Here is a 17401-nt window from a genome sequence, read left to right as displayed (position 1 = left end):
AATCTCCCTGATGAGGACCGAAAAAAAAATCTCTCCAGTCCACACTGCACTGAGTGGCAACATTAATTCAAAAGAAGTTTCTTCTGCACTGCAGTTCATAAAATATGTGTCCTCCCTTTTGATCTACATGAAGATGCTGCATGGTTCTTATTTTGGAGATGTCATTGAAATTTTGTAAATCAGCGTACTAGCTGTCAAGGAAAAACCTCCATACTCACGTTTTTAAAAATATCCGGCACTCTACTGTGTCACATGGCAAACTCACCAGTGTCCACAGCTCTAAAGCTAGATAGTGTGGGTGTGTGCTGAGGATGGGAGGCTATGGATGGGGATCACCTCAGGGATAGGGACCAGGTCCCTGGCATCTCTTCTCCAGCCCCACCTACATACAGATGCTCACTATGTGTTTGGTGAATGAATGAATGAATGAATGAATGAGTGAATGAATGAGTGGCTACCACCCACGCTGCACCTGGGACCCTTCTTCCTTTCACTGTCCCAGACACTCCCACAGACCCTGCAGAATCCTATATCCTGCAGGACTGACTTTCTCATGGCTTCGGATGAGGCTGTGACTCTCTGAGGCCAGGAGTGACCAGCTCCCAGGTGTAAACAGTGGTGCACAGAAAAGCACCTCAGCGGGGGACGGCCTTGGACATGGGTGTCACATTCCTCAGATGCCCTCGGAGGCCCTGCTCCAGGCTCTGTTGCTCACAGGAAGCCCCGAGGTGGGAGGCGGGACACAATCTCTGCTCCTCTGCTCTTCTTTGCGCAGGTGTCTGGGTCGCAAGGTTTCCGTCTGCTCTGTGCAGAGGGAGTGGAGCGCGGAGGGCTTGTGGCTTCGTAGTTCCTCTTCTGTGAACAGCCGAGATCACGCGCTCCTCCCCAGCCACCCGTTCCTCCCCGCAGTCCTTCCCCTCCACTCCCTTCCCCTTCTCTGCTCACGCAGGGAGCCCAGGAAGCCTCCGCCTCAGAGATGCTACCGCTGCTGCTGCCCCTGCTGTGGGCAGGTGAGTGGGCCAGGGGAGAGGTGCCCTGGGGCTGGGCCAAGCTGACCCTCATGTCTCCGTAGGGGCCCTGGCTCAGGAGCGGAGATTCCAGCTGGAGGGCCCAGAGTCACTGACGGTGCAGGAGGGTCTGTGCGTCCTCGTACCCTGCAGATTGCCCACTACTTCTTCAGCCTCGTACCCTGATTATGGCTACTGGTTCCTGGAAGGGGCTGATGTTCCAGTGGCCACAAATGACCCACATGAAGAAGTGCAGGAGGAGACCCGGGGCCGATTCCACCTCCTCTGGGATCCCAGAAGGAAGAACTGCTCCCTGAGCATCAGAGATGCCCGGAGGAGGGACAATGCTGCATACTTCTTTCGGTTGAAGTTGAAATGGACGAAATACGTTTATACATCTTCCAAGCTCTCTGTGCGTGTGATGGGTAAGGAACCAGCTCCAGGACTAGCCACAGGGGAAGGTCATGGGGGCCCTAGGGCAGGGCTGGGATGGGAGCCCCGTCTTGGGAGATGGGTACCATTAAGCGTGTTGGGCTCAGGGGAGGAGCTGGACCAGAGACTGGGCTTCCCCCTGGGTGAAACCTCAGACCCCCGTCCTGATCCTGCGTCCCCATCTCCTCACCAGCCCTGACCCACAGGCCCAACATCTCCATCCCAGGGACCCTGGAGTCTGGCTGTTCTAGGACCCTGACCTGCTCTGTGCCCTGGGCCTGTGAGCAGGGGACGCCCCCTATCTTCTCCTGGATGTCAGCTGCCCCCACCTCCCTGGGCCCCAGGACCACCCAGTCCTCGGTGCTCACAATCACCCCACAGCCCCAGGACCACAGCACCAACCTCACCTGTCAGGTGACGTTCCCTGGAGCCAGTGTGACCGTGGAGAGAACCATCCAGCTCAATGTCTCCTGTGAGTGCTGGGCCAGGACGCCCGGGTCCCTGAGGGTGTGGGGGGACAGGGCAGGGCTGAGCCAGAGCTTAAAGTTGAGGACCTGGTGGCCAAAGAGGAGAGCCCCCTTCCCTGTTTTCATGGCTCCTGAGGGGAAGGCCCCATGCCTACCATCCCTATTCAGGCATGTTGAGGCAGCCACCTCTTTCCACCCCAGATGCTCCACAGAAAGTGGCCGTCAGCATCTTCCAAGGAAACAGCACAGGTAGGAACCAGCCTGTCCTGTTCTCTCCAGGGCCAGATTGAAGCAGAGTGGGGACTAACGGGGATCAATATGAGAAGCCAGGACTAAGGCCTCCATAGACTTCAAAGCCCTGAACTGAGTCTTTGCTCACCCCCAGCCTTTGTCACCTCATCCGCAGGAGCTGCCACACCCCTCGCACTGCCCCTTCTCTCTTGCTTGTTTTCCTACTGTCACAGGCATCTCCATGGTCCAGGAATGGCACTTCTCTTCCACGACGCTGTCCACAGCCCCTGCTCCACTCTCTGCAGGACAGCCTGGGCAGCTCCAGGGAAATGGTCTGGGCTTTTCTGAAGACCTGAGGCCCCCACTTTACTAGTCTCCTCCTCAGAGCTAGTGTGGACCCCACAGGAGGAGAGGGACATCAGTGCCTTGCCCCTACACCCCGTCTCTCACTCTCTGCACCTCTCTCCCCAAAGCCTTCAAAATCCTGCAAAACACCTCGTCCCTCCCTGTCCTGGAGGGCCAGGCTCTGCGGCTGCTCTGTGATGCTGACAGCAACCCCCCTGCACACCTGAGCTGGTTCCAGGGCTTCCCCGCCCTGAACGCCACCCCCATCTCCAATACCGGGGTCCTGGAGCTGCCTCAAGTAGGGTCTGCAGAAGAAGGAGATTTCACCTGCCGTGCTCAGCATCCTCTGGGCTCCCTGCAAATCTCTCTGAGTCTCTTTGTGCATCGTGAGTGTGGGGGAAGGTGCGCGAGAGTGTGGGCAGCTGGGCGAGAACTCCATAGTATTCAGAGAAGAGGCCCCTGCTAAGTCCTGTCCTCCCTCCCCAGACCCCTCACAACTGCTGGGACCCTCCTACCTCTGGGAGGCTTAGAGTCCACACTGCAGTGGCTCCTCCCTGCACTGGCAGCTTGGGGAGGGGATGCTGGAGGGATGGGAACAGCAGCCATGGCTCCTTCACAGTCACCCCCAGCCAGCCGGTCCCTTGGCCAACAGCTCCCTGAGCCTCTGCCAGGGATTCAGCTCAAGTCTCAGGCTCAGCTTTGAGGCCCAGAACATCCCAGAGCAGCTCTGTCCCAGCTGCTGCCAGGTCAGGAGTCTGCTTAGAGGTGATAACTGGGGGAAGAGAAGCCTGGGTCCTTGAATGAGTTTGCTGGGGCTGCCATAACAAAGCACTTCAAAGTGCATGACTTAAACAATAGGGATTTATTGTCTCATGGTTCTCAAGGTCAGAAGTCCAAGATCATGTATGGTGTTAGAGTTGGTTCCTTTTGAGGCTGTGAGGGAAAATCTCTTCCATGCTCCTTCCCTGGCTTCTGGTGGTTTCCTGGGAGTCTTTGGCATTCCTTGGCTTGAAGGAGCCTTGCCTCGACCTCTGACTTAATCTTCACATGGTGGTGTCTGTGTCCACATGTGCATCTGTGTCCACATTTTCCCTTTTTTTTGAGAGAGAGAGCGTTTCACTCTGTTACCAGGTTGGAATGCAATGGTGCCATCTTGGCTCACTGCAACATGGTAATCTGACATGTGCAACCTCCACCTCCCGGGTTCAAAAGATTCTCCTGCCTCAGCCTCCTGAGTAGCTGGCACTACAGGCGCCCACCACCATGCCCAGCTAATTTTTATATTTTGAGTAGAGATGTGGTTTCACCATGTTGGCCAGGATGGTCTCGATCTCCTGACCTCGTGGTCTGCCGGCCCCTGCCTCCCAAAGTGATGGGATTACAGGTGTGAACCACCACACCCTACCCACATTTTCCCCTTTTTATAAGGACAACAGTCATATTGGATTAGGGCTCACCCTGATCCAGGAAGACCTCATTATAACTAATTACATCAGCTATGACCCTTCTCCAAATCAGCTCACGCTCTGAGGTTCTGGGGGTTAGGACTTCAAAATAGGAATTGTAGGGAGACATAATTCAACCCCTAACTGCTCCAGAGAAATGAAGCTTTGAGAAGATGTTTCCAAGGCCCAGACCAGAGTGGCTGGGGGCACAACATCCTCAGTCTTGCAGTTGGGGGAAGGGGGAGTCATGGAGAGAGAAGAGGCTGGTTCCGGGTTCACAGGGCAGTGAAATGGTGAGTGACTGAGTCCTGGATGGGGGTGGTCACATTAGTGGAAGGTGAAGAGGAATGGCTGTTGGGAGGATGTCCTGGAATTGGAACTGGAGTTCACTCAAAATTCAAATTATAGGGAAACCAGAAGGCAGGGCTGGTGGTGTCCTGGGAGCAGTCTGGGGAGCTGGCATCACAGCCCTGGTTTTCCTCTGTGTTTGCTTCATCTTCAGGTGAGAGTGGGCTCCAGGGAGGCACAGAAAGACTTGATGTGGGAAGGGCATGCAGGTGGCAGAATCTCAGAAAACCTGAGTGGAGGAAAATGGGGTGCTTGGGAAAGTCGAGAGTGAGGAAAGGGAGGGTAGTGGTGGTGTGAATTACCCCGTTGACCAGCTGAACCAAGCATGGTCTCTTTGAAACCATGGTCCAACTCTTGGGCTCATGTGAGCACCTGGACCTCTTCATTACTTCTGTACTCTCCATAGGGAGTGGGGAGATGGTTCTCTTTTGGGGAAAGAGGCTCCAAATAACCAGGCTGAAAGGCTTAGGGCTGTTCCCTCAGAATGAAGACTAGAAGGAAGAAAGCAGCCCAGCCAGTGCAAAACACGGATGATGTGAACCCCGTCATGGTCTCAGGCTCCAGGGTGAGTGATAGAGACCTTAATTTCCATTCAGCATTATCCCTTTTGAATGCTGCCCTAAGTAAGGACCCTGAGGCATTTCTTCATTAACACCTGACATTCCCTGCAGTTCCACATGTGACTATTTTAAATTTTTGACTCAGTAATAATTTTAAAAGTATTGATTTCAATAATTTAAAATAGTCACATGTGAAACTGAATCTAATAGTTCTGATTAAATATGTAGTCCAGTTAATTTGTTGGGGGTATTTATGCTCCTCATGTGTCAGATTATCATATTTCCTGGAATATTAGCCTTTTCTTATGGCATTGATTATTGAGAAAAAGAAATGAACAAAACTTAGTCTGTGTCAGGTGCATTAAGTACAAGGAATGTGGTAGATACAAGCCCTAGAGTAGACAGCCCAAATCAACCCAAAGTCCTTACTGCTCATCACTATTACAATATTACAGGCATCTCTAGCTGCCTGTAATATTTTTTCTTTGGCATTGACCTTGGAGAACCTGATGACTGTGTGTCTTGGGGATGGTTGTCTTATATATTATTTTACCAAAGTTCTCTGAATTTCCTGAATGTGCATGCTGACCTCTCTAGAGAGGCTGGGGACATTTTTGTGGACAATATCCTCCAATATGTTGTTCAAATTGCTTGCTCTCTCTCCTTCTCTTTCAGAGATGCCAATGAGTTGTAGATTTGGTCTCTTTACATAATCCCACAGATTTTGGAGGTTTTGTTCATTTTTAAAATTCTTTGTTCTTTTGTCTGCCTGAGTTAATTTGAAGAACCAGTCTCTGGGCCCTGATATTCTTTCCTCAGCTTGGTTTATTCTGCTGTTAATACTTCCGATTGTGTTATGAAATTTTTGTAGTGAGTTATTCAGCTCTATCATCTCAGTTTGGTTCTTTCTTAAGATGGCTATTTCATCTTTCATCTCTTCAATTGTTTTACTGGATTCCTTTGATTCCCTGGAATGGGTTTCTACTTTCTCCTGAATCTCAATAATCTTGATTGTCATCCAGATTCTGAATTTTTCATCTGTTATTTTATCCATTTCATTCTGGTTAAGAACTTTTGCTGGGGAACTAGTGTGGTCATTATGAGGTGAGAAGTCACTCTGGCTTTTAGATTTGCCAGAGTTCTTGCACTGGTTCTTTCTCATTTATTTGGGCTCATGTTCCCTTAATTGTGCTGTAATTTGAGTATAGTCAGTTGGCTTTGTTTCTGGATGTTTTCAGAAGGCCAAAGCTTTGTGCACGGTCTTTACTTGTTGCTAAATTATTGTCCTTAGTTTCACAGTGGGGTATATTAGCAAAGTATTTTTGGTGTTGAAGTTTGGATGTGATCCAATAGATGGTGCTGAAGCACAATGGCTGGCAGGTAGGCTCTTGTTCAGCCACATGAATCCTCTGTATTCCCTCACATTTGCAGCCATGCTCCCTCCCAGTGCTCTGAGACTGTGGGCTCCTCTCTCACTCAAGTACTGGCTACAGATCTTGACTTGGCACTCTGGCTGCACACTACAGCCCTGTGGTGAGCCCAGGCATTTTGTTTCCTCCCCAGCTTGGAGCAGCAGGGGCAGGGACCTTGGAAGTGCCAGTGGTAGAGGGCTTTTTCCTTGTCTCTTGGGGCTTCATCCTAGAGGAATGCAGAGCTGCTGCCAATTGGAATAATCACCCCAGGTTGAGGCAGCTGTGCTGTGAGCCCAAGCAGGTGGACTTACCTGGTGAAGAGTAACAGTTGGAGGCTCACAGGGAAGAGAGACTGGGCTCCTCTCTGTAGTGCAGCTGTGGCATGCTGGAGGTTCCACCAAATAAATCAGGCTCTTTGTTCCTTCCCTAGCCTGAGGGCAGCAAGGGCAGCATGGCTGCAGCAGCAATGGCAGAGGGGCTGCCAGCTGCTCTAAGAGCTCCACCCCAGAAAGACACGGAGCCACCGCCAATGGGAACGTTCATCTAGGGGTGGGGCCCCTGTGCTGCAGGCCCCAGCCAGGGGCCTCGCCTGGTGAAGAGCAGGGAGTAGGGGTCCCACAGGGAAGCGAGACTGGGCTTCTCTCTGTATGGTGGTTGTAGTGTGTTGGAGGTGCCAGCAAAGTTATCAAGGTCTTTATTCTTTACCCAGCCTGAAGGCATCAAGGGCAGTACCACTGCAGTGGCAATGGCAAAGAGCCTGTAGGTTGACCCTGGGATATCCTCCTCAGAGAAACACAGAACTGCCACCAACTCAGGTGGAGGCAGGGCAGCTGTGCTCGGGGCCCAGGTCAGGATGTCCTTCTCAGTGAGGAATAACAGGGGCAGGGACCCACACTGATAAAGTCTGGCTTATTTTCCATAAAGCAGTTCTGGTGTGTTGGAGGCCAGTGATAGTCCTTATGCTCTTTTCTCCCTCTCCAGCCTCAGGGGAGTAGGAGTGGGAGCTGTGGCAGCAGAAAAAATGGCAGACTTGTCTGTTACCTCTGGGAGCCCTGTCCCAGGGAAATGGAGAGCTGCTGATGGCCCAAGTGCTCAGGCAGGGGTGAGGTGGCTGTGCTGGGGTCCCAGGCCAGTGGGCTTTGTCTGGCGAGCTGTAGCAGAGGTGAGGTCTGCAATCCATCTGCTCCTCAGCACCATAAATGTGGTCCCTACCCTGAGAGCGTGTGAGAGAGCCTGGCCTCTCCCGTTGGTGAAGCTATGACACCTGGTGCCCAGCTGCTCATAGGTCCAAGGCCCTTGGGGCTCCACATGGGCCTGAGCAGTGGCTCTGCCCAGACTCCACACAGCTCTCCATGTCAGTCTGGAGGCTTCGGGGGATCTCTCATGCCCAGGATTGCAAAGGTCCATGGCAGAAGTGTGGGTCCTTAGGGGCTGTCGCTCACTCACTGTTTCCCCTTGGTGGGGAGCCTCCCTTGGCTCCGTGCCAATCCTGGGTAGGGAGCTGCTTTGTCTCATTCTTCTCTGCTCCCCGGGTCATGTTGCTTCCTTAATGAATTTCAGCGTGTCCTTCTGGATGGTCTAGTTGGCGAGCTAATGTTTACTTGCCACTCTAACTCCTCTCCATTAGAGTAGTGCACACTCTATAGTCAATTTTTTAAAAACTCTTATCTCAGTAACTGGTAGTACAAGTACATGAAAAATCAGTCTACCATGGTGAATGTTACATGTGCAATTGCAAAGAATGTGTTTTCTGAAGATACTGGATGTAGTATTTTATAAATGTCAATTAGGTCAAGTTATTTTACACTAGTGTTCAAGCCTTCTATATCCTTAGTGATTTTCTGTCTGTTTATTTTTACAATTTACTTTCTTAAATCATGCTCTGTGATTGGTTGCATATGCACTTAGGATTTTTATATCTTTTAGTGAATTGACTTGTTTATCATTATGAAATGTCTTTATTTCTGTTAATATTTCTTTTCCTAAAATACACTGTCTGATTTAATATTGCCACTCTAGTGTTCTTGATATTAGTGCTTGTTATGTATTTTCCCTCCTCTTACTTTTAACACATGTGTGCCTTCATATGTATTGTGTCTGTCTTACAGATATCACAACATTTATTCTACTATTTTATCAAGTCTGCCAATATCTTCCTTTTAATTGGAGTGTTTAGACCATTTATATTTAATGTGATTATTGATTTGGCTCAGTTTAATTCTACCAGGTTGATCTTTGCTTTATATTTATATTTGTCCTCTTATATTTATCTCCCTTTTTTGCCTTTTTGGTAGTTTTAAAATATTACTAATTTTTTTTTTTTTTTTGAGATGGAGTCTCGCTCTGTCACCCAGGCTGGAGTGCAGTGGCGCGATCTCGGCTGGCTGCAAGCTCTGCCTCCTGGGTTCACGCCATTCTTCTGCCTCAGCCTCCCGAGTAGCTGGGACTACAGGTGCCCACCACCGCGCCTGGCTAATTTTTTTTGTATTTTTTGTAGAGACGGGGTTTCACCGTGTTAGCCAGGATGGTCTCGATCTCCTGACCTTGTGATCTGCCCACCTTGGCCACCCATAGTGCTGGGATTACAGGCGTGAGCCACTGTGCCCAGCCGACCCTTACTTTTAACCTGTAACCCTTCTTGAGTCCTAACGGAAGGTTTGGGGTGTTTACTGGGCCTCTCATTAACAGACCCAGAACATCAAATTTGGTTTACCCAGTTCCATCAGACTGCTGAGAGGAGAGTTACTACTTTTATCCTCTAGCAGGGGTGTCCAATCATCTGGCTTCCCTAGGGCACATTTCTTTTCCTTATTAGTTTTCGGCAATTGGATTATGACATGCCTAGGTGTGGTTTTCTTTGTTTTTATCTTTCTTGGTATTTGCAGATATTCTTAGATATACGACTTGGTATTGTGAAAACATTTTAATCATTATTTTTTCCATAATTTTTCTGCCCCCTTCCCCTTTCTGGGATCTCAGTTGCACCTGTGTCAGAATGCTTGATATTGTCCCACAGGCCAGTGAGGCTGTGCTTATTTATTTTTCGTTTTTGTGTTTTCTTTGTGCTTCGGTTTGGAAAGTTTTTATTGTCTATGTTTTTTAGTTCGTTGCTATTTTCTTCTGCCGTACCTAATCTGCTATTAGCTTTTCTTTTTAGATATTGCCATTTTTCATCTCTAGAAATTCAATTCAGTTTATTTTTTTTTTCCTGAGACAGGATCTCACTCTATCGCCCAGGCTGGAGTGCAGTGACATGAACATGGCTCACTGCAGCCTCGATCTCCTAGGCTCAAGTGATCCTCCTGCCTCAGCCTTCCAAATAGCTATGACTACAGGCATGCACCACTGTGCCTGGCTAATTTTTTAAACAAATTTTTGTAAAGACAGGGTCTCACCATGTTGCCCAGGCTGGTCTCAAACTCATGGGCTCAAGCAATACTCCTGCCTCAGCTTCCCAAATTGCTGGACTTAACAGGTGTGAGCCACCACACCCAGCCCAGTTCTTCATAGTTTTCATTTCCTTATTATGTTCTGCTTTCCTTTAAGTTTTTGTTGTTATTTTTGAGAGAGGGTTTCACTCTTTTGCCCAGGGTGGAGTGCAATGGCATGTTCTCAGCTCACTGCAACCTCCACTTCCCGGGCTCAAGCAATTCTCCAGCCTCAGACTCCCGGGTACCTGGGACTACAGGCGTGAGCCACCATATCTGGCTAATTTTTTCATGGGTTGGGGATTAGAGATGGGGTTTCACCATGTTGCCCAGGCTGATCTCGAACTCCTGAGCTCAAAGCAATCTGCCCGCCTCAGCCTCCCAAAGTTCTGGGATTACAGGCATGGACAACCATACCTGGCCTAAGTCTTTGAATATGTGTATTTATAGCTGTTTTTAATCTTCTTTTCTGCTAATTCCATCATTTGGTGATATGTTTCTATTTACTGATATGCTTTTCATTGCTTACATTCCACAGCTTCTTCGCATAGGTAGTGATTTTGGTGGCATACTGGACATCATGTTATATTGTTGATTATCTGGATATTTTAATCTTCCTTTAAAAATTGTTGAGCTTTGTTCTCGAATGCAGTTAATTTATTAGTGGATTGTCTTGACCCATTCAAAGATTTTTACAAAAGCTTTGGTGGGGTGAGTTTACATTTGCCTTCATTCCAGCTTTCTCATAGCTGTTCCTTCTCCAGAAGCACGTACCCAGGCTTTCAGCCTTTCACTCTGTGCATACAGCTTAGTATTCAGCCAAAGATTCAACGGGACCTCTATGCATATTTTTTGGAGTTCTTTCTCTGTATAGCTTTTTCTCTCTGTACTCTGCTCTACAAATTCCACCCACATCATTCCCACTCAAACTGCAGTTGCTGCCACCACAGTTTCATAAGACTCTTGTGTTCTGCTTGGATTTATCCTCCACATACTGCAGTTTGGAAATTGTCATTTGATCATGAGACTCACCTCATTGGTTTCCTTTCTTTCAGATGTCACAGTCCTGGATTGCCTGTTTTCCTTGTAAAACACATATTTCACATACTATGTATAGTTTTCTAATTATGCCGGGAGGGTGCCAGTTACTCTTCCATAGACTGAATGAGAACTGACCAAGAATAATTCAAGTCATGATTCCTGTTGTTCAGACCCTCAGGAAAAATTGGTGCTGGGGGAGGTAATACCTAGACTGTCTTCCAAAAGTCTGGGATGTGTGGATGGGGGAAGGTGGCCACGGGAAGCCCAGGAAGAGGCAACTTCCACCTGTCCTTTTCTTCATTCAATAGGGCTTTTGTGCTGATCTGTCATTTCTCCTACAGAAATTCACACCTTTAGTCTCGGACTTTGCCACTGGTTTGTGTAGCTAGAATGCAGGCAGGAAAATATTATCCCAATGATGGAGGAAAGACATGAGCAGAACATAAATCTCATTTCTGTAGCCATTCACCCACTGTCACCAATGCCTTCCTGAACACACACACATACACACACACACACACACACACACTCCAGTATAAAATATTTTGTTTCCCCAGAGATTTCCCACTTTTTCTTATTTGCTCATTCCATAATTTCTTGTATTTCCTCTTGGTTTATTTGGAGGAATAACACACTTAGTGTGTGTTAAATCCCCACTTTGTTGGGAATCATTACATAATTTCTTTACCATGCTTTACTTTCAAGTTTTCAGGGGCGCTGGAAAGAGAAGGTACAGGAGAGGGCATCCGGTAGCCTGTACTGCAGGACCTGGTCTCTGTTCCATCCTCCAGTACCTGTCTAGGAATCAGATATGCCACTCCTGCCCCTGCTTTATATTTCAAAATATCTGCTATCATGAATTAAAAACGTGATTTTTTTTTCCTGTTTTTAACTAACTGCATCTCATAGAAAACCACACTGCCTACTATCTGGGACTGTGTCTGCTTTCTTCATGGCTTAACATCTAGCACATGTCACATGACCTACACAACAGTAAGCTGGTTCTGAGTCCTGCTCAGTGGTGCATTTACATAGATGTGTGTCTTTAGGCAATATGTGGAGCCTCTCTTAGCCTTAGTGTCCCTGTTTGTAAGATGAATGTAATCATGGAATCCACTCCAAAGCATTTTTTGAGAATAGAATATGACTGCTTAATGTAAACACTCACTAAGGGCTTGCCAATCTTAATTATTAAATATTTTAAAATAAATGAGTGCGGTGGACGTGGTGGCTCATGCTTGTAATCCCAGCACTTTGGGAAGCCAAGGTGGGTGGATTCCTTGAGCCCAGGGGTTCAAGACCAGCCTGGGCAACATGGTGAAACTCCATCTCTACAAAAATTAGCCAGGTGTGGTGCATGCCTGTAGTCCCAGCTACACAGGAGGCTGAAGCAGACGGATCATTCGAACCCAGGTGTTCGAGGCTGCCTGAGCTGTGATCATGCCGCTGCACTCCAGCCTGGACAACAGAGCGAGACCCCATCTCAAAAATAAAATAAAATAATAAATGAATGGATAAATAATAAAGTTACATCAGTTCTACTCCCTTTCTGATCCTTGGCTGCTTTCTTTGAGAACCGATTGTCCAGCCCTGAATCTTTTCTTTTCTTCCATTCAGGGTCATCAGCACCAGTTCCAGACAGGCATAGTTTCAGACCATCCTGCGGAGGCTGGCCCCATCTCAGAAGATGAGCAGGAGCTCCACTATGCTTTCCTACGCTTCCACAAGGTGCAACTTCAGGAACCAAAGGTCACCGACACAGAGTACTCAGAAATCAAGATACACAAGTGAGGAATTGTCCAAAGCCATAACCTTGATTGGAGAGAACATGGTACCTCTCAGTGTATTGGTTACTAGGGCTGCCACAGCGACGTACCACAAACTGAGTGACGTAAACACAGATCTTTATTTTCTTATAGTTTCAGATGTTAGAGGTCTGAGAACAAGGTGTTATCAGGGTTGGTTCCTCCTAAGGCCTCTCTTGTTGGCTTGTAGATGGCTGTCTCCTCCTTGTGTCTTCACATGGTCTTTCCTCTGAGTGCGTTTGTGTCCTAATCTTCTCTTCTTATAAAGACACTAGTCATATTGGATTAGGGCTTCCCCATGACCTAATTTAAATAAATTAACTATTTAAAGACCCTCCAAATACAGTAACCTTCTGAGATATTGAGATTTAGGACTTCCAACATATGAATTTTAGAAGGGAACAACTTAGCCCATAACACTGTGTCCAATTCTTTTAAAATTAATGTTTTTGTTGTCAATGGACTATATAAATTCCTTCATATATATGGCAGACCACAGGACTTCTGTCCAGGAGAACCGAGTTCAACTCCATCTATGCCAGCTATTGAGCAAGTCACTTTATCTCCCTGCTCTGTAAGGCAGGGAAATAATTTCCATCTAACCAGATTATTGTGAAAGGTCAAAGAAAGCATACAGCTAACATACAGCTTTGTTAGCTGTAAAACAGCTAACAAAGATCCTGACACAAAGGTTTTCATAAAGTCTGTATATTATTGTAAATAAATGCCTTGTATCTGGCTTTGGTTAGCTTTTTTTTTTTTTTTTTTTTCCTGAAACAGAGTCTTGCTGTATCTCCCAGGCTGGAGTGCAGTGGTGCGATCTCGGCTCACTGCAAGCTTTGCCCCCTGGATTCATGCCATTCTCCTGCCTCAGCCTCCCAAGTAGCTGGGACTACAGGAGCCCACCACCACACCCGGCTAATTTTTTGTATTTTTAGTAGAGATGGGGTTTCACCATGTTAGCCGGGATGGTCTTGATCTCCTGACCTGGTGATCCACCCTCCTCAGCCTCCCAAAGTGCTGGGATTACAGGCATGAGCCACCGCGCCCGGCTTTGGTTAGCTGTTTTAACAGACGGTTTCTGCTGGCAATTTTTTCTAAGGCTAAAAAGGAGTAGGCCCAGAGGCCACAGCACCAGGTGTCTGTGTCAACCCCTGTTCAGAACTCTTCATGACTCCCCAAAATAAGGTTTCCATCCATCATCTTTCTGCTCAAGCCTTTCTACATGATCTTGTCCATCCAGATTTCCCCAAATCAATTCCTCACCAGTCACCAATACCCCATGTCCATTTCCGCAGCTTCCTCTTACAAATCCCAGTCTCCACTCTTTCAGTGAAATTGAAGAAAGCATTTAATGAAGACCAACTATTAAGGAAAATTCTTAAGAGTAGCCACGAAAAATAAAAAGACAGATTACACTTAAAAGACCACAGTCAGCAGTGGCTCATGCCTGTAATCCCAGCACTTTGGGAGGCTGAGGTGGGTGGATCACTGGAGGTCAGGAGTTCGAGACTGGTCTGGCCAACATGGTGAAATGCCATCTCTACTAAAATACAAAAATTAGCTGGGCATGGTGGTGCTTGCCTGTAATCCCAGGTACTTCAGCAGGCTGAAGCAAGAGAATTGCTTGAACCTGGGAGGTGGAGGTTGAAGTGAGCTGAGACTGCATCACTGCACTCCAGCCTGGGTGACAGAGCGAGACTCCAACTCAGAAAAAACAAAACAAAACAAACAAACAAGCAAAAAAACCACAATTAGACTGACAGCTGACTTTTTTAGGAGCAATATTGGAAGGCTAAATGCAATAGAAAGATGTCTTTGATGCCTTAAGAGAAATAAATGTTGCTTTAGAAAGCCTACTCAATGAAAACACATTTTAAGACTGAAAGTGAAATATAGATATTTTAAGGAAAACCAAAATATGTGAGTGTCAATAAAGAAAAGATTTCTCAAATAAATTCTAAAATATATAATTCAGGTATTAGGAAAGTGATCCCAGATTAGATTTTTGAGATCCAAAAAAAAAAAATGAAAACCTAAGAAAGTAGCAAATATGTGAGCAAAATGAAACAAATACTTGTTGTAAAAATAATGACGGTTTGTAGAGGGGTCAAACATCAAATGTAATATTGAAATACCAATATTATGTAGCCCACAAACTATAATAACATAAAGTTCAGAAGAGTGTAAATAGAACTTCTATTACATAAAGTCTTTATATTATTCCAGAGAAAAGTAAATGTTTTGATGAATGTTACATTTGGATAATTTATTATTGTAATGTCAAGGAAATTTAAAGAATTGAAGCCAAGTTTATCACCTCTGAACTAGAGGAAGTATAAAAGGTGCTAGAGACATTATTCAGTCAAACCAGAGAAGACAAGAAATGAGAGATTAAAGAAAAAAAGAATGAATAGAACATGTAGAATACAAGTATAAGATGCTGTATTTAGACTCCAATACATTCCAAAAATCACATTAAGCACAAGTGAATTAAATGCTACAGTTAAAATACCAGCATAGTAAGACTGGGGGAAAATGTAGCTATACATTGTTTACAAGAGATCTACATAAAAGATAAAGATAGGGGAGATTGTGTATAGAAGAATGAAAAAAGACATACCATGCAAACCCTAACCCAAAGAAACTGATGTAGTCAGTCAAGTTTCCACGGGAAAAAACAAGTCTGTAGGATGTATGTATTGAAAGATTCAACTATTCACAATAGCAAAGACATGGAATCAACCTAAATGCCCATCAATGATAGAGTGGATAAAGAAAATATGGTACATATACTCAATGAATGAAATACTATGCAGCCATAAAAAAGAATGAGATCATGTCCTTTGCAGGGACATGAATGGAGCTGGAGGCCATTATCCTTGGCAAACTGACACAGGAACAGAAAACCACATATCACATGTTGACACTTCTAAGTGGGAGCTAAATGATGAGAACATATGGACACATAGAGGGGAACAACACACACAGGGCGGGAGGAGGGACAGTATCAGGAAAAAATAACTAATGGGTACTAGGCTTAATAACTGGGTGATGAAACAATCTGTACAACAAACCCTCGTGACACAAATTTACCTATGTAACAAACCTACGCTTATACCCCTGAACTTAAAAGTTTTGTAAAAGGAACTTAAAAAAAGAAAGAAAGATTCATTGCAAGAAAATGGCATACGCTTTTGTGGGAGCTGGCTAGGCAAGCCCGAGATCCACAGGGAGGGTCGTCGGGAAGTCCAAGCTAGGACTTTGTCATGAGCTCAAGCTGCAATCCACAGGCAGAATTTCTTCTTTCTCAGAGAAGCCTCAGCTCTGAAGGTCTTTCCACGGATTGATTCAGGCTTACCCAGATTATAAAGGATAATCTTCCTTAAACTGATTATAAATCTTAATCAGGTGTACAAAGCACCTTCACAGCAACACCTAGATTAATGTTTCATTGAATATCCCGGAGACTGTTACCTAGACACATTGACACATAAAACTGAATATGTCAATATCAGAAAATATGTCTATTACAAAAAGAAGTATTAATGGAGGTAAAAGGTACCACTTCATAAGGATTAAAGATTCAATCTACTAGGAAGATACATTTGAAATGTACCTGCACATGATAAAATAGCTTCAGAATATATAAGGCAAGAATAGACAAAGTGAAAACAAAATAGCCTAATCCACATTTATGGAGGGCAATTTTTAACACATATTTTACAATAACTGATGGTACACACAAACAAGAGAATTGCTAAGGATATGCAATATAGTATATGTAAATAACATGATTAACAAACTTGGTCTACGGCCATAGGTAGAAAATTGCTCCAAACAACTGCAGAAAACGTATTCTATTTGAGCACACATGGAGTACTGAAAAATTTTTTTTTACCATATACTGGGCCAAAAGTATATTTCAACATATGTCAGAGAAGTGAAACCATACAGAATATGTTAATTGATTTCAATGTTATTAAACTCAAAATAAGTAATAAAACATAACTATATGCCAATGTCTATCTAGCTGTACATAATTAGTGGAAACTTAGAAAATCCCTTAAAATAAGTCATAGATTAAATAATCAAAACATAAGGCCAGGTGTGGTGGCTCATGCCTGTAATCCCAACACTTTGGGAGGCCGAGGTGGGCAATCATTTGAGGTCAGGATTTCAAGACTAGCCTGGGCAACATGGCGAAACCCTGTCTCTACTAAAAACAAAAATACAAAACTTAGCTGGGTATGGTGGCATGTGCCTGTAATCCCAGCTACTCAGCAGGCTGAAGCAGGAGAACTGCTTGAATCTGGGAGGCACTGCACTCCGGCCTGGGCAACAGTGAGACTCCATCTTAAAAAAAAATCATCATCATTATCATCATAACACAAATAAGAAATTATTTAAAACTGGATACTGAAAATACTATAAAATTTTAGAGTAAAACTAAACCATTTATTAGAGGAACTATATATAACCTTAAATGTATATACTAGGGTGGGAAAAGCTAAAATTTAATAAACTAAGCTTTAATTTCAAGAACTTAGAAAAAGAACAACAAAACCAAAAGGAATCGGAGGGAAGGAAATATCAGATGATAAGAGCACATAGCATAGAAAACATATTCAGCAGAAAGGAACAACATCACGAACTGCTAGTTCTTTGATACAAATAATAAAATGGGCAAACCTCAGTTGCAATTAATCCAGAAATATAGAAGGCAAAAATAAGTAGTATGCAGGAATATAAGGGAGAAAACATTACTCAATGTAATGCAAAATAAACAGAAAGTAGTAATCTGTATGAAAAGTTTTGAATATTTATATAAAATGGACACATTTCTAGGAAAAAATGTGTTAACTAACTCTGTAGGCATG

The 17401-nt window shown here is 45.2% G+C and overlaps 1 protein-coding gene across 6 annotated transcripts; it reads left to right on the top strand.

Moving 5' to 3' along the window:
* The first annotated feature begins 788 nt into the window (after positions 1–788).
* On the top strand, positions 789–14778 carry SIGLEC6 (sialic acid binding Ig like lectin 6). 6 transcript variants are annotated; one of them, XM_003269848.3, is made up of 8 exons: positions 928–1010; positions 1073–1432; positions 1633–1911; positions 2108–2155; positions 2611–2868; positions 4336–4429; positions 4759–4840; positions 12334–14778. In XM_003269848.3, the coding sequence occupies exons 1-8, from the start codon at positions 977–979 to the stop codon at positions 12505–12507; spliced, it is 1329 nt and encodes a 442-aa protein (XP_003269896.1). In that variant the 5' UTR covers positions 928–976; the 3' UTR covers positions 12508–14778. The 6 variants fall into 6 exon arrangements, with proteins under 6 accessions (XP_012365299.1, XP_012365301.1, XP_003269896.1 ...); XM_012509841.2 differs by having other exon boundaries at positions 953–1010; positions 2611–2874; positions 12334–12507; XM_012509845.2 differs by lacking the exon at positions 2108–2155 and having other exon boundaries at positions 789–1010; positions 1181–1432.
* The last annotated feature ends 2623 nt before the right edge of the window (positions 14779–17401 follow it).

This window comes from Nomascus leucogenys, chromosome 10, assembly GCF_006542625.1.
Source record: "Nomascus leucogenys isolate Asia chromosome 10, Asia_NLE_v1, whole genome shotgun sequence".
Taxonomy (NCBI): Eukaryota; Metazoa; Chordata; class Mammalia; order Primates; family Hylobatidae; genus Nomascus; species Nomascus leucogenys.
Note: the sequence above shows the minus strand (reverse complement) of the source record. Positions and strands in the feature narration are given on the sequence as shown.